Source organism: Lipophrys pholis (genome assembly GCF_963383615.2).
Source record: "Lipophrys pholis genome assembly, chromosome: 3".
NCBI lineage: Eukaryota > Metazoa > Chordata > Actinopteri > Blenniiformes > Blenniidae > Lipophrys > Lipophrys pholis.
The window spans coordinates 7181114-7203955 of record NC_137627.1 but is presented as its reverse complement, the minus strand read 5'-3'; the positions used below and the strand labels follow the sequence as shown (position 1 = coordinate 7203955).

General features: G+C 43.3%; 3 protein-coding genes across 11 annotated transcripts; 2 read left to right on the top strand and 1 right to left on the bottom strand.

The window, feature by feature from the left end:
- Positions 1-126: 126 nt before the first annotated feature.
- Positions 127-7170, top strand: LOC308106993 (complement C2). Its single transcript, XM_080459064.1, has 19 exons — positions 127-230; positions 306-430; positions 575-722; positions 809-994; positions 1103-1282; positions 1484-1582; positions 1676-1818; positions 1990-2131; positions 2269-2403; positions 2481-2585; positions 2879-3016; positions 3141-3250; positions 3367-3493; positions 4118-4265; positions 5264-5337; positions 5571-5662; positions 5749-5881; positions 5967-6016; positions 6733-7170. The coding sequence occupies exons 1-19, from the start codon at positions 167-169 to the stop codon at positions 6910-6912; spliced, it is 2379 nt and encodes a 792-aa protein (XP_080315190.1). The 5' UTR covers positions 127-166; the 3' UTR covers positions 6913-7170.
- pnkp (polynucleotide kinase 3'-phosphatase) lies at positions 6967-14510 on the bottom strand. The gene is made up of 18 exons (XM_080459065.1): positions 14479-14510; positions 14179-14327; positions 13357-13403; positions 12956-13234; positions 12591-12866; positions 11969-12048; positions 11816-11873; positions 11632-11739; positions 11480-11551; positions 11221-11269; positions 10018-10088; positions 9840-9932; positions 9654-9750; positions 9508-9569; positions 8714-8823; positions 8129-8216; positions 7968-8035; positions 6967-7309 (listed from the first exon to the last, which is right to left on the bottom strand). The coding sequence occupies exons 2-18, from the start codon at positions 14297-14299 to the stop codon at positions 7189-7191; spliced, it is 1800 nt and encodes a 599-aa protein (XP_080315191.1). The 5' UTR covers positions 14300-14327; positions 14479-14510; the 3' UTR covers positions 6967-7188.
- LOC308106989 (TRPM8 channel-associated factor homolog) lies at positions 11511-22216 on the top strand. 9 transcript variants are annotated; one of them, XM_080459054.1, is made up of 13 exons: positions 14530-14628; positions 15397-15513; positions 15698-16357; positions 16651-16867; positions 17390-17681; positions 18852-19153; positions 19259-19433; positions 19518-19612; positions 19687-19897; positions 20138-20374; positions 20773-20996; positions 21101-21214; positions 21336-22210. In XM_080459054.1, the coding sequence occupies exons 3-13, from the start codon at positions 15711-15713 to the stop codon at positions 21576-21578; spliced, it is 2757 nt and encodes a 918-aa protein (XP_080315180.1). In that variant the 5' UTR covers positions 14530-14628; positions 15397-15513; positions 15698-15710; the 3' UTR covers positions 21579-22210. The 9 variants fall into 9 exon arrangements, with proteins under 9 accessions (XP_080315185.1, XP_080315180.1, XP_080315183.1 ...); XM_080459057.1 differs by having other exon boundaries at positions 14540-14628; positions 15362-15513; XM_080459053.1 differs by lacking the exon at positions 14530-14628 and adding an exon at positions 14973-15084 and having other exon boundaries at positions 21336-22216.
- Positions 22217-22842: the final 626 nt, after the last annotated feature.

The following is a 22842-nucleotide window of genomic DNA, read 5'->3' as shown; positions in this document are numbered from 1 at the left end:
AGGAAGAGATGCCACTGCAGAAAGTGAAAGTGTGTTCTTTCCTAAATTGCTCAATCCCCCCCCCCCCCCCTCGTTAATGGGTAATCAGTTATCAAATAAAGCAGCTTGCTGCAGGTTGATAGAGACGATCTTGTCGAGGTTTGTCTTACCACCATACAGCTGCTTCATGGATCTAAATATGCCTGTAACATCAATACTGTGGCTCTTACTCTCTTTCTCAATTGGAGACGGTGAGCATTTCAGCTTCATGTGCAGTGTGTGTGTGTCTGAAGCTGTGACGTCTTATTAGGGAAACATTTGTACAGATTGTGTTGCAGCCTCCCCGAAGGACTATGACTATACCTACGAAGAGGTAGACTACGAGGGTCAACAGCCAGTGAACTGCTCAGTAAAGGAGAGCATCAGAGGTGGACGTGTCTCCTATTCTCAGGTGAAGATAGCTCCTGCACACTTTCACTTTCCATTGCCTTTTGGGAGGCATATATATATATATATATATATATAAATGTGTGTGTGTGTGTGTGTGTGTGTGTGTGTGTGTGTGTTGCATAAATTAACCATGTTTCCTCCTCAGGGCGGGCTGAAGGGCAGCATGTTGACCTATCACTGTGCTCCGGGGCAATATCCATTCCCTGTCAGCTCCAGACTGTGCGAGGCCAGCGGGGACTGGTCGCTCATGAGGTTTGCCAGTGGTCGGCTTGCGTCTCGAGCCACATGCAAAGGTAATGTTTTGAATGCTCATTTTGTGGTGGTCTATGCTGGTTGCCATCTTCACCATCCACACACGCTTCACTCTGCTGAAATGCAGACGTGTTGTGTCCGGCCCAGCTGCAGCTGGATCATGGAGACTTCTGGCCCCTGGACCAGTGGTTCCGTGTCGGGATGACACAGAGCTTCTCTTGCCAGGACGGGTTCACCCTGTACGGGTCAGCAGAGAGGAACTGCACTTTCTCCGGAGAGTGGACGGGAGCCACTCCTGTCTGTACCAACCATGGTGAAAAAATAAATAAAAAATCCATTACACATATTTGTTTCAGTAAAGTATTTACGAGCTTTGTGCAGTTGTTCAGTTGTCATTGTGTCTCTTCGCTGGTGTGTTTAGATCCAGCTGATGACTGTGATGATCCAGGGGTTCCACCAGGGGCGCAGAGGACGGCCCGTCATTTTCATCTTGGAGAGAAGTTGACCTACTGGTGTCAGACTGGTCTGGACCTGCTGGGCTCAGCTGAAAGAGTTTGCCTGAATAACAGAGAGTGGAGTGGCTCAGCACCACGGTGCCAAGGTGTTTACCATATTACTTTCAAAATAGAGAATACTGATGTTTGAAAGTATTTCAGGGAATATTTTTTGGCTTGAAACATTCAATTAAATCTGCACAAACTGCTAATAGAATAAAAGCTATGAAAGCTCAGAGGAAGTTGTTAAACTGTGATTAAACATCCATCCATTTACGTCTTTGTACTTTTTCTTTTTTTCTTTTGAGGCCCGGATACCTTTGATTCCCCCAGCTCTGTCGCTGCGGCCATGGCAGGATCGTTTGCAGGAGTGATGGACGTACTCTCACCAGACGCCAAAAAGAAAGGTACGTGCACATCATGAACATTTTTGAAATGATTTTGCATAAAAGTGAAGGAAATCAGCAGCCAACACAGAAATGTTTTTCATGTTTGCAAAGGTGAAGATGTGACTTTTGGCCGGACCATCCGTGTGTCTGACGTCGGTCGGATGCACATCTACATCCTATTAGACACGTCGGGAAGCATCAATAATGAATCCTTTGAATTATCAAGGAAAGCCACTGCTGCTTTGATTAAAAAGGTCTGCATCAAGTGTCAAAATGAAATGAAGAAACTGTTTAAAAACCACCAAAAATTGCAAAAAAAATTTTTACCTGTGATTTTTCTTCTTTTTTTTTTACCTTTGACCTGCTGATTTGTGAGTCCCTCTTTCAATGGATGTGAAACATACATATTCTTCTTTTCTTTCCAGCTTGACAGCTATGAAGTACAGATGAATTTCCATGTGTTGTCATACGCCAGCAAGGTGAAAGACATTGTGAACATCACAGACACGGACATAAGCGGTTGCGTCGAGGACGTCTTGTGGAATCTGATGGGTTTCGACTATCATAGTAGGATTCGTCATTTACAGTTTTCATTTGTTTGTCCTTTTATCGCCGCTTTGCAATGTACATAACATTGTATAACAATCTCATATGTTCGCCACATTTTAACCAGTTCATTTTCTCAAGGATTTTTCTTTCTGCAGGCCATGGGCGTAAAACTGGCACCAACCTCCACGACGCCTTATACCGTGTCCTGGAGATGATGAGCATCTTCAAGCAAAACACACACAAAAACCAGTTTAATGAGACTCAGAACATCGTCATCATCGAGACAGATGGTAAAGTCACATTGGGAGTGGGCTGAGCTCACTGTTGAGCAATGTCTCCTAATAACAACCCTTTGTATTCTCTGCAGGCTACTCCAACACGGGGACCAACCCTCGGAAAGCCCTCAGGCAGATCAGGAAGCTGTTTGGTTACAGCGACTCAGCCCAAGATCACACCCATGAAACAATGCTTGGTAATCACACGGAGAGTGAAGTGTCTAGGAACGCTGTTCTGAGCCACTCACTGAGATGTACCATGTGGTCGAAATTACCGGCCCTCGCCTGGAGATCCAGAAATCACAGAAGACAACATTTTATTTTTACATGTCAAATAAAGCCATTATAAAACACCTTGTAGATTGTAGAGCAGACGTTTTGAGGGTTGCTGCTTTCATGTGTTGGTAACGGTGGGTGGGTCCCTCGCTGTTTGGCGTCATCGTAATATCTTATCGTGCACTTACTGGTGCATTCATATGCATCTTTTCAGATGTCTATGTCTTTGGTGTTGGGAAACAAGTAAACAAGGACGAGTTAAACTCTTTGGCATCCAAGAAGAGTGGCGAGAATCACTTCTTCGTGTTGGAGAACTATGACATTTTGGGACAAGTGTTCAACAGCATAATCAGTAAGTTGGAGATTCATCGCGAAATATGAACCAGAAAGGATGCTTTTTTTTCTCCACCCTACATTTTTTTGTGCGTTTTGGTCACTGGCGTGGCACCATTCCATTATTTGTATTTGACACGCAGGTGATGAGAGCGTGACGATGTGTGGGATAGCTCAGGAGAGTATCACCGAGGAGCAGATGCGGGGCGGCATGAAAGCCAGCACCGAGCCCTGGCACGTGACTCTAAAATCTGTAAGAGCGTCACACTCTCACTGAGGACATTAATGAGAGATTTCCCCTCCTTGTTTGTTTTCATGTTTGACATTTCAGAGCGGATTTTCACACACGACCGCTCTTTTCCCACGTAGCCTGAATGGGGGCCTGAGAAGAACTGCCGCGGGTCCATTGTGAGTCAGAACTGGGTGCTGACGGCCGCTCACTGCTTCGCCAGAGTGAGCACAGGCAGAGTCCCGAAGGAGGTCATCATAGAATATGGTGAGTGTTCATATTTTGAAGTTGAAAATCTCGGCTAGTTTCATGTCGCATTATTTAATGAGAACATAGATTGATGCTGGTTAATCCATCCATCCATCCTTGGCACTCACACTGTTTGTCACCTTTGGGCAAATTCAGAGACACCAGCTAAACTCAAATGAGTGTTTTAGGACTTTTTGGAAGGAAACTGGAGTACCTGAACGAGACTGTGGCTCTCCCTGGTGGAGACGATCATCTGGCTGCTTCCCTCGCCCATCCAAGTGTCTTTGTGCAAGATACTGAACTAAATAGAGCCTCTTGTATGGATCAATGTGACCGTGTAAAACATATAAATGTTGCTGAAGTAGTGAATATACAGGTGGGGGGAAAAAAAGGTAAATGCTGAGGTGAGGGTGACACACAACCACCAGGTTTTAATGTTGATTTACAAGTTACAGTTGATTTGTATGGACGAGTAACATATTCAGGTTGCATGTATCCTACCTGACACTTGACTCCAGCTTCTCACATTAGTCTTTATAAAACAAGATGGATTTCTAGGATTGTTAAATCACTGAAGTTACCTGTGTTGACTTCAGTCCATTTCATGGTAAAATAATAATAAAAATTTTTTTTTTTTTGCAGGTGATGGCTCAGTAAAGGTCAACAAAGTGATCATGCACCCCGAGTACAACACCTACGCACTCGAACACAGAAATGTGTCTGAGTTTTACGACTACGATGTAGCTTTGGTGCAGGTGAATGAGAGCATCCCACTGTCCAGGTCTGCCAGGTAGGACGCATCAAAACTTGTTTAACCACTCAAAATCAGAGGCTGGAAGTAATGAAGTACATATTAAAGTAGACATTTTTGGGTTTTTTTGCTGATGAAATGATTTGAACGCAAATATCTGCAGCTGCTTATAACTTTTTTTTCACACAACTTTCACTAGTTTTAATGTCCATGAATGACAGTTGGACATAAGACACGGAACAACACAGGGGGGGAGTGTTGAGTCGAGTCAGTTTGTGACACAGAGAAAAACTATAGTGGACCAAGTTAATCAGGAACATTTTTGTCTAATTAAATTATCCATCTATTTCAACAAATTCAACCAAGACTATCAACTTGAATGCAGGAATACAACTTTATCTATTTTGAATGAAATAAAATACAGCTCCATTATCATTCAATAAAAAAAAAAAAATAAATGTAATTGGAAAACAAATTCTATGTTAAACTAAAAAATACAATATATTGTTTTATGTGCCAGCTATGTGAGACGATAACAAAACCTGATTTAAAATGGGCTATGAATATTAATTTTCGATGGCTTTGACACTGAGCAAATGATTAATTCTGTATTTATTGCTGACAATTATTGTCATTGTTACAATTAATATGTTTGACCTTAAACAGGTTAAAAACAGTAAGTTTCATAGAACCTCTTCTCACTTAATCACTATTATTTGTTCTGAAACAAGGAAAAAAATCAATCAATGTTTTCCTTCTTCCTGAACCTCTAAACAGGAGATAAACTGCTCAAAACTCTTTGTTTTCTCCTCCTGTGATGTTTCATTATTTCAGGTGGGAGGTTTTCTTTTTAGATATTAAGCAATTACATGTAATTGAGTAATGAGGTTGAATGTGTGTGTGTGTGTGTGTGTGTGTGTGTGTGTGTGTGTGTGTGTGTGTGTGTGTGTGTGTGTGTGTGTGTGTGTGTGTGTGTGTGTGTGTGTGTGTGTGTGTGTGTGTGTGTGTGTGTGTGTGTGCGAAATGTCAACTACAAGACCTATCTGCTTGCCATGCACCATACCAGCCACCCGAGCCATGAAGAAACACAACTCTACCTGTGAAGAGCACAGTATGTGACTTTTACCTTTTACAGAACAAACAATGGTTTGTGATCAATCTCTTTTGCACATGTGACCGTATTATCCACATTTATATACATTAACCCATGTGGATATGTGGATAACGTGTGATAAGGGAGTCAAATCTACCTTTAAATTGTATAAAACAAGTGTAAATGAAGTTCTGAGACTTGATCTGAAACCGATTGTTTCTCCTAACGAGTGAAATTATGTTTGTGAACAGGAAAAGAACTACTATCACACAAGACAACTCCGGCCTTTTTCGTCCACAAGAAAACCGAGCGTAAAGCAACACACGTTCACCTGGATGAGCAGGTGAGCGCCGCCTATGTCGAGCCTGTTGCTCCTTTCACATCGAGTCAGTGGGAGATGTGTGGGATTGTGTTCCTCCGCGTTTGCAGAGGCCTGGCTGCGTGGAGAAAGCCCGGCAAACACTTCAGGAGCCGAGCGACGTAACTCTGGATGAGTACGTAACAGACAGGTTCCTCTGTTCTGGGGGCGCAGCCGGATACCAGGACGCCGTCACCTGCAAAGGTCTGAACACAACAGAAGACATAATGGCCGATTTCGTCAAGGTGCGATTCACATAGAAGTCTTTTCTTTTCTTTTTGTTTTCCAGGTGATTCCGGTGGGTCCCTGTTCCTGCAGAAAAGATTGCGTTACTTTCAGGTCAGGAATGTCTCTTTGTCCTCAGTACTCTGCTGCACAATGTGGAGAGTATTTTCCACTACAGGCTAAAAACAGCCCCAAAAGTCCATGAGTTTATGCAAGACAATCTCATATTTACAGCGCCATAAAATCCTTTCAATGCTGTTTTTCTGACTGCACATAAGACTTCTACACTTTGTCTCATTGAGCAAAAGTCAAGCCATGTACTCCAGATAGTTTTGGTCTTATAATGTTCCCACCAAAAGTATTCAACAGGAACTGTCCCTCTAATTCTCACACCGTCTCTAGTTTGTATTCAACTATTTGACTTCCAGTCCTCTTGATCTTAACTAAGAAAAAGGAGGTGCACAAGATGGGTCGACCAGCCCACTGACTTAAATCGTTCCCTCTTCACTCTCTTGACCTTCTCTGTTAAGCCATAATGTATTTAAGAGAACATCCAGGGCTTTTCAGTGATACGAGTGTTACCAGAGTGTACGACACCGAAAAAACTGAAACTCCCAAAAGGATAAACTGAATTTAAAAAAGAGAGAGAGAGAGAGCCCTTGATAATGATTATTGTGTTGAATAACGTTGTCCATCCATCTCTTTGGCTTTATCTCACTCAGTGCTGGAGCTGAACTCTTCTCATTATGGGTGATGGCTCCCGAAAAACGCCTGGATTTCCTAATCCCTAATCCGCCTCGTTAAATCTGTATCTCGCTCCGATTTCTCAGGTGGGCGTTGTGAGCTGGGGTAACATTGACACCTGTGGCGCCACCTCAAGGTCCCAAAAGTACAGCAGCAACAGGCCGCCTCCCGACGCGCGGGACTTTCACATCGACGTCTTCAAGATAATGCCGTGGCTGAAGCGGCACCTGAGTCAGGAGGTCCCTTTCCTGCCCGACGTCCTGTGAGAGGACAACGCAGAATCTCGTCTCACGACAAGAGTCACACACACTCTAATACCGAGGATGTTTCAGTAGCTTTATTGTGAATCAAAAAAAAAACTAAAAACAAGCATCCACTTTGTTTTCTGTTAAACTCAACAAATATACTAAAATCAAACTACAACCTGGACGTTCATGTGAAGGCTTCAATCACTGTGTGTCTCCGGTCTCACTTTGTACTTCCAGTCCAATAACAGACGGTCAGATTATTAAAGCAACATCCACTAATGTGAGTTCATCCAATCAGCCTTCAGAAAACTGTCTGAACAGAGCTTCCGATGCGCTGTCCTTGAAGCTCGGAACAAAGTGGATCTGGAGGATCTCGGCGAAGCCTTCAGAGACGTCCGGCGCCTCAAAGTGCTTCCTGTCCAGGGTGAGACGGAGAAGACGGATTAGAGCCGGGGTGTCAAACATGAAGCCCACCGCATCGCACCGTTATAGAAGGAGCAGCAGATATAAAACGACACTTAAGACCGCTTAAGGTCCGCTTCCTGCACGAGCATCTGATCGACACCGAGGGTGAAAATGTGAAAACATGTCAAAGGCTGCAGATTAGTTTGGTCCTTTGTTGCATTTTGGAAAAAGACAACATGCGAGCTACAAGAGGAAGACATAGTTTTTGGCTCTTCACTGTATTTTACATCAGAAGGCTTCATTAGAAAGGCCAAATTGTTAAAATTATAATTTTTTTTATTTTTTATTTTTTTAAATCTCAACTTGATCACGTTTGGTAAAATGATTTAAAACTAAATATAGCATAACCAATGTAGCTACAGTCAACACGCGTGGGTTTTATTTGGCCTCTGAACTGAAAATAGGATTCCAGCGATCAGTCCTCGGTGTAATAATATAATATTGTGATGACATTTTTACTCCCAACAGAACAGGGCAAACTATTAAAAAGAGCCCAACTAACCCACCAAAGTGACTCGGTGGGTTAGTTTGTGTTTGCGTGACTTAATTCACGCAAACACAGAGGCAAATGCTCGACGTGTCAGCGTTTCCTCTTGACGTTCACTCACTTGTAGCTGTGGAAGACCATGTCGTTGACTTTGGCGTGTTTGGTGTCCGACGGAGCCATCTCGCGAAACTAAAGAGGAACACAACTCCCGTTCATGAGTAAATAAAAACACAAATCCAGGGATCAGACCCAAGCAGCGTGGGAGCGCAGCGTGACTCGTACTCTGTTGTTGTGTTTGGCCTGCTCCAAGGAGGCCGAGAACTGGAAGCAGCGACACGGCACCCCCGCGGCTTTGGCCACGTCCACATAGCTGTCGAGATACACACAGGATTAAACGGCGGGCCGGTGCGTGACCTGCAACATGCAGACGTGCAGCAGTTCTCACAGTGTGGGGCGGGAAATCGCCTCCATCACGTTTGGATTTTAGGGAGGAAATCATGATAAAAAATAAGAAGGAGAAACTGCAGTACAAGGAGAAGAGTCATGCATTTATGCAAACCTCACGGAAAGGAAAAAGCCCCAATTGTGGACTTGAATTAGGGCTCAAAGAACCAGCGACTCTGCAGGTGTATTAAAATCTTAAACTAGGATTGAAGTTCAAAAGACGGTCTGAACTCCTCCACCCTCCGTGCAAATTTACTCGCCGGTCTGAGTGTGTAATTCCCCTCAACGGTACGTGACTCAAAGATACACAAGGTAGAAGGTAATGAAGCAGATCCTGTAAATATAAACCTGTTGATGTACCCAGTGGCAAAACACACACACGCACACGCGCACACACACACTCCTAATACGGTTGTGCTTCACCGTTTGCGGGACTCTTTGTCTGGGTTGGTGTTATCCACAGCGACGCTGTGACCTTCTTGCAGCGCACGCTCGCACGCTTTCACGCAGTTCTGCCATGACCCCAGCGTGTCCTGGTACGAAACACAAACAGAGATAAGGAAGATTTCTGACAGGCATGGGACTGAAATGAAGATACTGTAAAATACTAAATGAATTCATCATCAAATTAATAAAAAAAAAAAAAAAAAGAAATAAATGGAGTACACTAAAGAATTAAGAAAATCCAAGTTTATCTATTATTTCAAAAATAGTAAAACATAATAGAGTGTACACACAAGAGTATACAAGCTAGAAGAAATAGACACTAAAGTTCCAAAAACGGATAGACAACTAATACAAGTTATTTATAAATAATATAAAAAGGAAACTATCTAAAATGGCATCTTTTTTCAAAACTTATAATCAAAAACATCTTCAAATTGAATATAATTCTCATTGGATGTTCTAAAACAGTTTTTCTCCTTTTGTGGGCTACTAATACTAGTTTCTAGCAAAATCTGTAGTTAGCTTCCGAATTACTTGTGTATTTATATTGTAGAATACTTGTGTATTTTGTAATCAAGCTATAACAGTGTGTTTTAAAGACACAGAAGACAATAACCACGTCGTTTCACCGATGAAAGGTTAAGAGGTCAGGAGGTGCTTCGGCATTAGATAAACTTCCACCTGATTGTGCGTGTGGTCTTATTGTTATGGCCCGTTGGTTGTGGAGCGCCTTTCTCATGACCGAATCAGTTCCTAAAAGATCCACTCACCCTGTTGACATAGCGGTAGCCTTTTGGAACAACGTGGCTTTGGAAGAAGGAGGATTTACCCGCTGTGGATGTAAGAATCAGACTGGGAATAAATAAAGTGTCGGCGTGAGCAGAGGAAACGTGGAGGAGGGAGGCGGGAGGCTCACATGCGGGGAAACCCACGGCGACAACGACCTCCGTCTTGTTGGAGGTGAGCGAGGCGGACGGTGGGTCGTACAGTCGGGCGCTTGAGTCGAGCTTCCGCTGATGAATCAGAAGAAAAGAACTCTCAAACCACGCCGCCTCACTGACCAGCTCACCCCGCCACACACGCTTTGCCGCTCTGTACTCACAGGGTCAAAGTCGGGCAGCTTGTAGGGGGCGCTCTTCCAGCCCAAGAAATACTCCTCTGGCGTGTGAAACTGCAGCCCGAGATTCAGAGCAAACTGCGACAAGGTTTATGAGACCATCTCAGTCAAGTGTCACTGAGGGGCATCGGAGTGATCGTGACGTATTTAATTGAACCGTTACCAGTCGATCGCTGCAGGAGAAATCCTTCTTCTTCTTCCCAGGAGCCCAGTTCTCTGGTCGGCCGGCAGCGTCTGAGCACAGAGGGGAATCGAAAAGGATAGAAGGTTGAAGAGCTAAAAAGTCGTTCTAAATTCATGTTTCAGTGAAGAGAATGATGTAATAAATGTAATTACGTTATGAAGACATTCTAAAAAGTGAGACAGTCAGAGATGTGAACTCTTACAATGTGAAAATACAAGAAAAGAAAAAAAAATCGAACTCAACGTATTTATGGGTTTGAAGAAAATGTGTGTGAGTTTAGAGTTTGGGTGTTAAACACACATGGCTCCCAAGAGGGATTCAGCCCGGCCTGCTGGTTGACCTTTAGTAGGGTGAAAATCACAGGGAAAACTGCTCGGTATTGTTCATGAAAATATAGCAGCTCTTTTTTCATTTATATTACTGGTCGGTCCAGTTTAGTGTCGAGGAGTAGACGCGTACCATCAGCTCTGCATGCTAAGTCCTACAGAAATCCCGTCACCTACGAGGTGGCGTGGAGAGAAGCACTGCAGCAGAGGATTTACCTTACTTCAGCTGATTTGCCCCCCAAAAGCACAAAATCCAATATTTATTTTTGTTTTCAAAATTACAACAAAATTCTAAGGGAAAAAATAGAACTGCGACGAGAAGACACTATGCTTTGAACCTGAATTCATCTTTTAAAACCCAATTTTGAAATGGTATTTATTGATCTTTAAAATTGTCAACAAGCTCAGACTTTGGTTAAAAAAAACCAACATATTTACTTTTTTTTTTTATTTATATATATAATTTTCTATATGATGTCCTTGTTCCTCTTTGCACTGAAACAAAGCCCAAATGTGGACTTGTCATTCTTTATAGGTTATTGTCTTGGTGAATTGGGATCACATTGTGCTGCATGTGTCTCCAAAGCTATTGTCTAGAGTAACTAATGTGAGTTTAAAATCTTAAAGATATTTATTTGATGTGTTCTGTCTGGTGAAGCGTTAATCACTTTACATTAGAGAGACAATTTTATTAGTGATATTCTTTTTTTCTTTTTAACAGAAAACATACATCACGCACAAGCCACCTTCACACTGAAAGAGTGTGGAAGCTTTGGAGTTGTTTGCTCAATGTTCAGTGTAATTACAGGCTTATAATCAAAGTAGCAAAAAGCCACACACACCCAGGATCTCTTACCTCCCACGTACAAACTCTGGGTTTTGTCGACAGTCACGCCATCGTTTGCCTTGAAAAGAAAGAATAAGACACAACAGGCACAATGCTGATATTCTATGTCAACACAGAGCATGAGCACACGTTTAATAACTTGTATTTTTATTTCCTTTCACTGATTCGATGAGCCATTCTGAATATTTAACACATCAGAGCAAATACATAAAATGAGGTGTGGCGTTTTAAAACATTGGCGTTTCTATTTCCACCCTTGACTTTTTACCTTCTCACACAGGTGATTCCACATTCCCATCACAGGTTTCCTGTAAATACCGGGACCGGTCGCCACAAACACCTGCCAACAGCAGAAGAGGAGACGGTTTAACGTTCGGTGCAAAGGTGAGAGACGACAGTCGGCTCGCGACGCGATTGGACCTGCACGGGGAGCCGCAGGGTGGACAGGATGTCCTCCACTTTGGACTTGAACACCTCTGGTCTCAGTTTGCCTTTCGCGATCCCCATCTGGTTGGTGAAGAACACCACCTGCAGGAGCAAAATCCATGTTCAGCTGGATTTTATCCCACGAAGTCGGAACACAATTCGCTTGGTTCCTCATTACCTTGTAACCTTTTTTGAGCAAGCTGGCCAGCCTGGGCTGAATCTCGGGGTAAAGGATCCTAGTGAGCGACAACAAGGTGAAATAAGCCACAAATGTCAACACACACACACAAAAAAAAGTAAAAAGTAAAAGCTTTGAGGAGAGCAGCTTCACCTCCAGTCATCCGGTGCCGTTGGAAACACTTTCCCAGACTTGGTGGTGATAATACAGCCGTCAATGTCGAACCCAGCAACCTGCAGGCAGAGTAGGAACACGTCAGCTGTGTGGTCCCACCACGAGAGCAACAAACAACCATGCATATAAATATATTGTTTATTAGTTTATTAATACATTCAAATAATAACGTTAAAAAAAAAAGTGGATTGAAAAATAAGAAGAAGAAGCTGCACTGCTGGACAACACGGAAACAAAATGAGTTGCAAAAGTAATCAGGCAGTGTGATTTTATATAAACATGATACGTGATAATATTTAGTATTGTGATGTGATTTGCGATAAATCTACTATTAAACTGATAATGTTGACATCTATGGAGGGTTGAGATTTTACCGACCAAATAACAGCGTCAGTCCACGTGTTAGAAGTATGAAGTAGTAAAAAAACACTTTTTACAGTGTGTGAGCATCTTTATGCAATCAAACCTTTTTTTTTTTAATGCTGAAGCCTAAAATGAAACTATTTGACCGGATTTGATTGAGGAAAAAAAAGCAGCAATACAAAGTCTTTTTAGAGAGAGAATTGCATGAAATCAGAGCTTTTGCTCCAACAGGCCCCACCTTATCGCTGCCTTTGACCCCTGCGGCAGTGTAGAGCAGCAGGTTTCCCACCTGCTGCCAGCTGCTCTTAGGACACGCCTTCACACCCGAGGAGGAAGCGGTAGGCTGACTGCTGCTGCTGCTGCTCTCCTCTGCCATCGACTTCTCGGCAAACTCCTGCAGTCGCTTGAGCTTCTCCTCATTTGCTCTCTCCTCCTCCTCCTCCTCCTCCTCATTGTTTTTTTTGCGCTTGGCCTCACTTTGCGCCTCCTTTGGGCTCAGGCGTCTTTTAGGTGGCTGAAAAAGAAAAAAAAAAGGAAATGAAAGATATTAAAATTAGAGATGCAGGTTTCATGTTCAAATCAAAACAGTGCTGACAGAATTACCCTCATTGGAGAAGTAGAAAAGAAATCCTTGATGCTGCGTTTAGGTGTCGGGCTGGACTGTGTGTCTTTCACTTCCCCGTTCCTCCCTCCCTTTGCCTTGTCTGTGGCTTTCAGTCCTCCCTGCGCAGGACAGGCAGCGGCTCTGTTGGAGCTCGCGGAGTAGCTCAGTTTAAAAGGGTGACTCTGATTAACCAGGTACAAAGTGCCACCGCTGGCGAGTTTCCCTGACTGGCCCCGGCTGAGCGTCTCACCGTCCAGGGAGGAGGGGTTGGGACCGAGCTGAGGAGACACATATGGACATTGGACTGCAGCATTTACAGTGTTTATAGAGGTTTATGGCTTTGGCGAAAGCCAGGGTGGGTGTAGGCGAGGAGGCGTCAGTAAAATGTTTGTTTCCATACCTGAGTAACAACCACACCCTGGTCTGCATAGCAAGCCACCACCTTAACTAAAAGAAATACAAGGAGAGTTTAAAAACGTACATGTTTTTCAAAACAAAAGCACTTAAGAAGATAATTCTTGTGATGATATTTAGAGTATTACAGTAGTAGTAGTGTAACAGCTAACAGAGCATCATGAAGAAGGATGTCACACGTCTGGACAAAATAGTGAGGAAGGCAGGCTCTGTGGTGGGCACAGAACTGGACAGTCTGACATCTGTGTCTGAGCGACGGGCGCTGGACAGGCTCCTGTCAATCATGGACAACCCACTGCATCCCCTGTACAGCAACATCCCCAGACAAAGGAGCAACTTCAGTGACAGGATGCTGTCGCTGATGCTGGACCACAGCTAGACTCACACACACTCCCTCGCTCAGACATGGCCACACCCAAGGGTACTAGTCACACTCAATCCTATCGTGTGTGTGTATATATATATATATATATATATAAACTGAATTATATGCTGCTGAGTTTCCCTACAGGGATGAATAAAGTATCTACTCATCTATCTACATATGAAAGATGCATTCCAAAAGAAATGCACAATTAATTTTTATTCACATTTCAGACAATAGATTGCTACTCATTGTTTCTAAATGATCGACAAGACGATGTGAGGAGTTTGCATGTTCTCCCTGGGCATGAGAGTATAGACTAGGTACTCCTGTTTCCTCTCACCACATCGATTCATGTTTGTGTGTAGTTGTGAGTAAGAGCACACATTATTTTTTAACAAAATTTAAACAGAACAATCAAAAAAGATCCTCCATGCGCCTCACCCTGGTGTCTGGAGCATCTCTTATCAACCACACCGGTGTCGGGCCCCCGGCCCAGAATCACAGCTCGGCCGTCCTCCAGAGGGACCCGGACCCCCGAGGGGGACACCAGCGTGCAGGACATCAGCAGGGGCTTCACTTTCAGCAACAAACTGTGTGTTTGTGAGCGGAAAGGAAACAGAAGGAAGAAGAAACAGATGGTGGGGATTGCGGTGAACGTGGCGTTACGAGATCAACTTAATATTAGATTAGTTTCCTTCCTTTTAAAGTATTTTAGAGGGGTTGGTTTCTCGCAACACAGACCGGAAAAGACTGTTTCCCAGCGTATCCACGGTACATCAGAAAAATACTTCCGTGCAGAAACGCGTTCCCAAAACTTTTCAATCCGAACTGCCCACAGGTAGAGTCTTCCTGTACATTTGAGGATTTTATTTGTGGACTTTTCTAATAACGGTGAGTTATTTACGAGGGTTCGGATATGCACGTTATTCGTTTAATAGTGTGTTGTTGATAGTCCCATACTTCAGAGAATATTTTATTACGCAGTGACACATTGGGCGGGTGTTTCGGTGGAACTGGTTTCCCTTATAACTAGTGACCGACTTCTTTCGACGTGCGCTGTTGCTCGTACTAGTACTCATAAAAATTTGGAGGTTATCCATAGCTGCTTTCGTGAACACGGTTTTACTGCATTTTTAATAACGTTTCGAAATGTTGTATATTTTGTGAGTGTCACGTAGTAGCACGCGCTCAGTTACCTCGAAGTCAACATCGGGAAACGTCACTGAGGGGGCGGCGCTCTTGCACAGGTCTCAATTTAACATGGAAACCACTTAATCCGAAACACCGGTGTAGTCTATTGAGAGAATGACACCAATCCAGGAGGAGTGCGGAAATAACAGAAATCTGGTATATTCTATAATCAAACACGTATGTGGTTAAATTAAATGCTTATTTTTGCTCTGATAATGTTTACTTAACGAGATAAAACTATATTTTATTAACTTAACTTTTCTTTGCAAGGATTGACTATTTCAATGAGTTCAACAGAGTGACTTGATTTTCTGGTTTAGGATGATTCATGTCTTGTTTTCACAAACATGTCTTTTTGTACTTATTATGATTAACGTCTTTGTATATTCCACTACCGCAATACACAAACACTAATGATCTATTTGCTTTTCAGTCGTGCTCTTTTCTTACTGGGCTGTCCTCCCTCAGGTTCCTCCTCTTTTATTCGTCTGTCCAGTTGGGTTGTGCTCTTAATGTGCAATCTGTCTGAAAGCTGCTGTTCGCCACTTTGCTCACATCACAGGGAATAGAGTCGAAAACGTGCAGGTAAAATTCAAAACATGGCTTTATTATTCAGCGTTTGATTGTTCAGGAAACTTGAGTGTGACTGCTGTACTTTTATTTTTTTTAACATGGAAAAAGCTGCACTTCGTCCTTTTCTGTTTTCATTTGATTGTCACAAGTTCAATATTGGATTCAATGTTGAATCTGTGTCTTTCTGTGTCCACAGGACTGACAGCATCATGTCTCATCAACCCGTCCATGACCAACATGAAGAGGCTTACTTGTCTATAATGAAAGGCTTGAGAGAGCTCGATCTCCGAGGGCCTTCTGTCCCTTGTGACCTGGTGCTGATTGGAGACCATGCCTTTCCTATAGCCATGAACAGCCGGGGCCAGGTGCTGATGGCCGCCTCCTTTTATGGCAAGGGTAGGATTGTGGTCATGGGTCATGAAGGGTACCTAAGTTCCTTTCCCGATGTAGTCAAAAACGCTGTGACCTGGCTGAGAGGCGATGGCGCCGACAACCTCTCCGTAGGGGTGCACAAGAGCGTCAAGTCGGTCGCTGACGACCTCCATAAGTCCGGATTCCAAGCAGAAGTTGTGGGGGGCTTCAGTGACAAACCGGGGGCTGGTGTGTATGTGACGGATGCGTACAGCGTGGGCGACAGCCCGAAGGACCTGGTGACATTCATGAGAGAAGGTGGAGGAGTGCTGATCGCGGGGGAAGCGTGGAACTGGGCCTCCAAGAATGGCAAAGACAACACACTGCATCATTTCAATGGGAATAAGGTGGCCGGGGTTACAGGGATCTACTTCTCTGATCATACGGCTGAGAAAGAGAACCTACCGGTCTACCCACAGATCCCTTCTTCCTGGATGGCCGTAGTGTGAGTGCTTGTTCTTTTTTGTACATTTTTGGATGTAGAATGTAATGATTAAATTTTTTAAATTCAATGACTGTTTTTAGATTTTAATTTGTATTTTTACCTTTGAATCCGACAATAAATGTGATGGTTAACAGACTTGCTGGCACTGCTCATAGACTTATAATAAATGGATGTATTAACTTTGTCAAAAATAATAGTTAGCTGTTTCTTTAAACAGTCGAAATTAGTTAAAAAAATTATTATATATATATTTTTTTGTAACTCTCTTTTTGGTTTCTCTCCGTAAAATAAAGACTAGGTAAGGACTTTGAGGACGACTTACGATTCCTTCTGCAGGGGATTTCAGAGTTTGATATACCAAAAAGATTAACAGCTTCTGAGATTCTGGTCCACGGCCCGCTGGCTTTTCCTATCGGCTGCACAAACGATAAACAGACGTTCCTGGCGGGAGGCTACTACGGACAGGGACGAGTCATCGTGGCTTCACATGAAGGTCTTCTGAAACATGAGGTAGAGCTTAACTTAAGGGCTTCAAGATGGTTATCAACATATTATTAATGATTATTGCAAATGTTTGATAAATAAACCTTTAGTATAGACACCCTCCTGAACGAAAGGCTGGAATCAGTACTTGAACGAAATCTCTCCATCGCAGAATGGTGCCGTACCAGAAAGTATCATTTCAATTGGCTTTATATTGAGATCGTTCCATAGTAATTGTTTAGTTTTGCAAAATATAGACATTCTCATCACTTGTGCTCTGCGCCACAACAAAGAAAAACCTTAAAGTTTTATATTTAAAGGTTATTATGGCACTGTTTTACTCGCTCAAGATGAATTTGGACTGTATGTGGCCGCTGAACTAAAATGAGTTTGACACCCCCGATTTAGATCATTATTTATTAGAGTAAAAAAAAGTTTTTTCTACACGTTTGGCTGTCAGGAGGTGGCGGTCTCCAGTGCATTAAAAATACTTTTTTTCATGGGATTGAAAAAATACTGCCTTTCTCAAAATATGTACAAATATTGCAGGCATTTGCTCCATTTTGGAAGAACGCCCTTCTCTGGTTGGATGAAGGCCGCAACGGGGTTGTCGGCGCAAAGGACGATCAAATCCGCAAAATCCTAAGCCAGTCCGGGTTGAAGTGTGAGAAGACGGACTTTAAGCGACACCTGAGTGTGTTCGTAAGTCCATCAAACATCAGTAACCACGCAAACGAAATCCTGGACTTCGTAGCAGAGGGCGGAGGCCTCCTGGTCGGCGGTCATGCCTGGTGGTGGGCACAGACGCACAAAGACCAGCATCCTCTTACAGATTTCCCAGGTATGACGACTCGCCTGTTTCTATTTCAGGTTGTCCATTTTTAACATAGCATGATGCATGTCGGACCTGTTCTTCTCACCACTTTTCAGTAGTGCAACAGTAGATGACTTTAAAAAAGCTGCTGAACAGTTAAGAAACTATGTAATTAAAAGCTTGATGGAACTGGAAATCCTTTCAACTTCTACTCTTATACCTGGTTTGTTCTGGTTACCTGATGATGGTTTCAGAGGTTAGATTTAAGGATGCCAGTGTTTGAATGCCATTCAAGCTACTAAGTTTCTCGAAGAACAATTGCAAATGCAAAGTTTGCACTGGGCAGAGTCTTTGAACTTTTGAATGGAGACCGAATTTAACAACCTGGTCAGCACAAGGTCAGCAAATGAATTCAGTACGTCTTAATTAGTGAGACATTGGAGATATAATGAGCATGTTTCAGGTTAGGTGAAGTGATTCTAAAGGTGTGACGGAGAGAATTACCTTGAAAAACAGGATTTTGAGAAACCCTATATTTAGAAAATTGCATGAGTTCTTTGTTCTGAAAAGGCTGAACTGGTGTAACTGGTTCTATTACTGCTGTCCACACCAAAAACAGAAACAACACCGAGAAGCAAAAGTGTGTAATGCAGCATTAACAGCTGTAAAGATGTACCTGAGTTTTGTTGATTGTGTAAATTGGCAGATATCAGAACCCCATTTCAGCCAAGCTTCACACTCTTTACCCGTTTCATATTCAAATAATTCACTCAAGTTATAGCTACTCGTATTTATTTCTCCTGAGTATATAAATTAACCCTTCTACTGATTTACCAACCCACCTTCCTACTGTATAACCAACCTACCAGTCAATCGACCCATTTTACCACTGAACTATCTACTGACTGGCTGGCCAGCCGACTCTCCAGACGATTGATTTACAAACTGATTTACCCGGCTGTGAATCACTTTCCCACCTATCTAGGATTTGCCTATCAACTGACAATTGACAACACCCAACTAACTATCTACCACCCTACCTACTGGCTGACCAACCTACTCATATTCACCCCTACCAAACAAACCACTAACTCAACTACCTATCAACTTAGTTCCCTATCTGATCGTCCGTATTATTTAACACTACGCTCTCATTACAAAAGTAGAATGAGTCCTCTCTGTCTCGTTGTCTTCCAGGAAACAAAGTTCTGAACCAAATGGGCTTGAGCCTGTTGGGGGCAACAGTGAAGGGAGATAAATACCAGACCCCTAAACCCGGCCAGGCCATGAAAAATATGTATCATTTCCGCCACCATCTGCATCGTTTTGCCTGCCACGTAAACGTGGGCGAAAAACTGAGCAAGCACGAGGAGGACTGCCTCAAGAAGCTTGCCCATGACTGCTCCACCTACTTGCAGATGAAGGCACATGACTGCTCCTCCTATGCACAGGTGGTGTCCATACTCACCGACCTCTTCAAGAAGTCGGGCTTGCCACAGGTGTGTCGAATCATTTCAAACTTCTCCTTTCAGTAGAACAGTGCTGTAGTGAGCACGGTGTGCGCCGGGTTATCGCACCTCAGACATCAACATGTTGTTTTCCAGGTCAGCGACAGCTGCCCCGTTAAGAATGCGAAGGACCGAGTGCTCCTCCATATGGGTACAGACTTGTATAAGGTTTGCAAAAATCCCGATGAGCTCCTGCCCTGCCTCATCAAGGACAACCCACTGCTCCCAGTTGTCTACAACTACAGGATCAAGGTTGACGTCGACACGGCAGGTCAGCTTTCACTGTTGATGAGGCCACTTCATCCTGATCTCATCCATGCACTGGTCTGAAACTGATGCCGTCTGTGTGTTTCAGGGGGACTCGAGTGGGTCAGCTCTGGTCTCTACCTTTCTCCTGGTATGAAAACCTACTTGGCCATACCAAAAGAGATCGTCAATAAGGGGTGGAAGGTACGGTTCACAAACCGAACAGTTATTGACTTTATTGTCTTCCTGATAACCAGATGTCTTTATTGGGTCCACAGATTCAGATAGGCTGTCAGACAGATACTTTGAAATCTGACGAGTTGAAGAGGGCGCCGTGCGTTCACGAGAAGTTTCCTGTCACCTCTGAGATGATGCTGGTGTGGAACCTTTGGGGGGGACTCATCTACCTGGTGGCCCCACCCAAAACAAAGGCACAGGGGTTAGAGGTCATCGTGCAGATAGCAGTACCTGCTCCTTACTACAAGTCTGGTAAGACCTCAACAATCTCCTTATTTTTCATTGAAATTTAAGTGAAATAATGTCAGTTTATCAGGCTTTTCTTAAAAACACATTTTCCTGTCAACAGTCTAAACGGTTTGAGTAACCAGTGATATGTTACTGTCATAGGGTTAGGGTGAGCTGCTTTCTGAGAACCTCTTGGTAGAGTCTTCAGTGCATTGAACAATAACATGAGAAGGCAATGAGGTTGAAATCCCTTTGTTATCTCAGGGGTGACGACAGCACAGCAGTGGGCGCTGCTGCGCACCGCTCCCTCACCCTGGGCAGAGCTGGAGTTTGAGAACATCATCCTCACCGTGCCGTCAGAGGCCGTCCGTAACCTGGACCGCCCCGATGAGCTGGCGGCGATGTGGGGTGAGATCATGCGGGGCATCGCTGACCTGGCTGCCATACCACACAAATTTCCCCGCAAGGAGCGCTTTGTCGCCGACGTGCAGATTTCTCACGGTAGGAGTAGTACCTGTAACTATTCACACCTTTTCTTATATACCCCCAGCGAGATGAATCCAGTGTTCCTTATTCTTCTAGAAGTTAAGAGCGTGTGGCCAAACTGGCCTGACCCATCCTGTTGTCGATCAGAGCACAAATGTTTGTGACATCAAGGAAGATGGGTGCAGCATGGTTTTAAATCTAATAATACCTAACAAAATGTTTCATTTGATATTGAACTTCTCGCTGAACCGGTTTGTCTCACAGAAGTGGGCTTTCGTCCACTGAAAGTATAGGAAACTACCACACGGGATATACGTTTCACTTGGCTTGCTGTCAAACATTTGCTAAATGGGGTACAGCAGCTTTAACTCAAAATAAGCCACCACTTTTATGACCCAATTCCTTCACCTCAGGATGGATGCATGCTGGTTATCCAGTCATGGCGCACAGGTCCACTGCAGCCGCGCTGGTCAGCGTTACAACTGCCAGGACTAAAGGCATATGGGGCCCCATCCATGAGCTTGGTCACAACCAACAGAGAGGCTCCTGGGAGTTCCCGTCACACACCACGGAGGCCACGTGCAACCTGTGGTCAGTGTATGTGCACGAAGAGGTGCTGCAGCTCAAAAGGGAAAAGGTGCATGTGTAAAACACATCATTTCCAACCAAACTTTGTTTCCTAAGTTTCACCGGAAATTCCAGTTGGTTGGCTCTCATCTCATTTCCTGTTGTTTAATGCAGGTTCATAACGCTGTGAAGCCAGAAAATCGAAGCAAGCGAACAGAGGAGTATGTTAAGGGGGGCCGGCAACTGAGCAACTGGTCAGTGTGGACAGCCCTGGAGACGTACTTGCAGGTAGGGGCAATAACTCTTTTTCACAACACCACCGTTTGTTGTGGCTTAAAATACGCAAATTAGACTAAAAGTGTAATTATGATATCATTAACTCTTAATTACCCTTTCTCCTTCGGTATAGCTGCAGGAGCGGTTTGGCTGGGACGCCTTTAAAAAGGTGTTTGCTGCCTACCAAAAGATGACCAATGTTCCCAAGGAAAAAAAACAGAAGATGAACCTGTATGCTGAGACCTTCTCGGAGACTGTGGGGATGAACCTGTGCGGATTCTTCAAGGCCTGGGGATGGCCCATAGAGGGCACCACTGAGCAGAAACTCTCCAAGCTGCCGCCCTGGAACGACCACCCATTGGTCCAGTTTGGTTAATCTGGCTTTAATGAGAGACTGTTACATGAATTCACTTTAAGGCCTTTACTGTAGCTTAGCTGGTGGTGCGCCATTCAGAGAGACACACTACATGATCTACTTAGTAAAGTAAGCAATTGCTTAATTCATCTTCATTGCACTTCTTTTTACTCAACGCACACTCAGTGGAACACCTAATCCTGAAAGTGAATGTCATAATTTATTGTCATGACATGTAATGAATATATGCTGCTGTCAAAAAAATTTACTCGACTCATTAAATGCGAAAAACAAAAAAAAATTAATTGCTGGAATCTTTTGTTTTACACTGAATTTTCTTTTAAATTATTTTCAAAAGGTAAAGAAAAAACACATTTACACTGACTTTAACCTCTTTATGAAATTACTCATGAGAGTAAGTGATTTCAGCTATATCATCAGCTTATGTTGACTTCTCTCTTTTCATTGTTTCTTTTTGGTGCAAAATGCTAATTTCTCTGGTTTCACCTTTAGTTTTCCAAATGTAGTCAGTAAGAAAAAACAAAAAAAACAACTGGTGGATTGTTAAATAAATTCAGTGTGTGCATTCACTCATCTGTCTGTCATTAATTTCAAGTGTGCGTGACTCCGAAGGTAAATAAAGGCGTATTCAGAATGACTGACATGAGTACACGGACGTTACCGCCGCACATGTCGTGATACATTCAGCTGTTTGTGAAAGCTTTTCTCCGGGTTACCTCCACACACACACACCCTACAGAGACCTCATAAAAAGTCTGAAAACCTGTGTTTAAGGCTAATTAATGAGGCTGAATTTCTCATTTGTGTGAATATGAGTGTGTATGATTGTGTGTGATGTTTTTCTGTGGATATATTGGTGACCTGTCCACCCCACAACCCTGAATTAAATAACGTGGATTAGAAAATAGATAGATGCAATAGAACTGGCCCAAAAAGAAAAAAAAACTAAACTTTGAGCGCAGTTAATGCATAAGATATTAACATTACAGCTGTTAAGATCCATAGGCAACAAAAAGCATCACATTCCCATGGTAGTTAAACATAATGTGTGTGTGTGTGTGTGTGTGTGTGTGTGTGTGTGTGTGTGTGTGTGTGTGTGTGTGTGTGTGTGTGTGTGTGTGTGTGCGTGTGTGTGTGTGTCCACCAGACTCTGTGAACACGAAAAAAATGGCAAAATAGGCAAAAGATGGAAAATACAAATGAAAAGCACAAATACTGTAGGTAAAATTATAGTATATGAAACGTGTACAGGCAGAAATCAACG

What these genes read in the sequence shown, in the direction of transcription:
- LOC308106993 (XM_080459064.1), top strand. Translation starts at nt 167, where the DNA reads ATGGATCTAAATATGCCTGTAACATCAATACTGTGGCTCTTACTCTCT. An exon ending in CTGCTGCTTTGATTAAAAAG is followed by an intron (nt 1,819 to 1,989) that starts GTCTGCATCAAG and finishes TTTTCTTTCCAG; the next exon opens with CTTGACAGCTATGAAGTACA. An exon ending in CACCCATGAAACAATGCTTG is followed by an intron (nt 2,586 to 2,878) that starts GTAATCACACGG and finishes GCATCTTTTCAG; the next exon opens with ATGTCTATGTCTTTGGTGTT.
- pnkp (XM_080459065.1), bottom strand. Translation starts at nt 14,299, where the DNA reads ATGTCCTGCACGCTGGTGTCCCCCTCGGGGGTCCGGGTCCCTCTGGAG. An exon ending in GGGTCAAAGGCAGCGATAAG is followed by an intron (nt 12,049 to 12,590) that starts GTGGGGCCTGTT and finishes CTCTGCCTGCAG; the next exon opens with GTTGCTGGGTTCGACATTGA. An exon ending in TCTCCTGCAGCGATCGACTG is followed by an intron (nt 9,933 to 10,017) that starts GTAACGGTTCAA and finishes ACCTTGTCGCAG; the next exon opens with TTTGCTCTGAATCTCGGGCT.
- LOC308106989 (XM_080459052.1), top strand. Translation starts at nt 15,600, where the DNA reads ATGGAAAAAGCTGCACTTCGTCCTTTTCTGTTTTCATTTGATTGTCAC. An exon ending in TCCTCTTACAGATTTCCCAG is followed by an intron (nt 17,682 to 18,851) that starts GTATGACGACTC and finishes GTTGTCTTCCAG; the next exon opens with GAAACAAAGTTCTGAACCAA. An exon ending in TCGTCAATAAGGGGTGGAAG is followed by an intron (nt 19,613 to 19,686) that starts GTACGGTTCACA and finishes TTGGGTCCACAG; the next exon opens with ATTCAGATAGGCTGTCAGAC.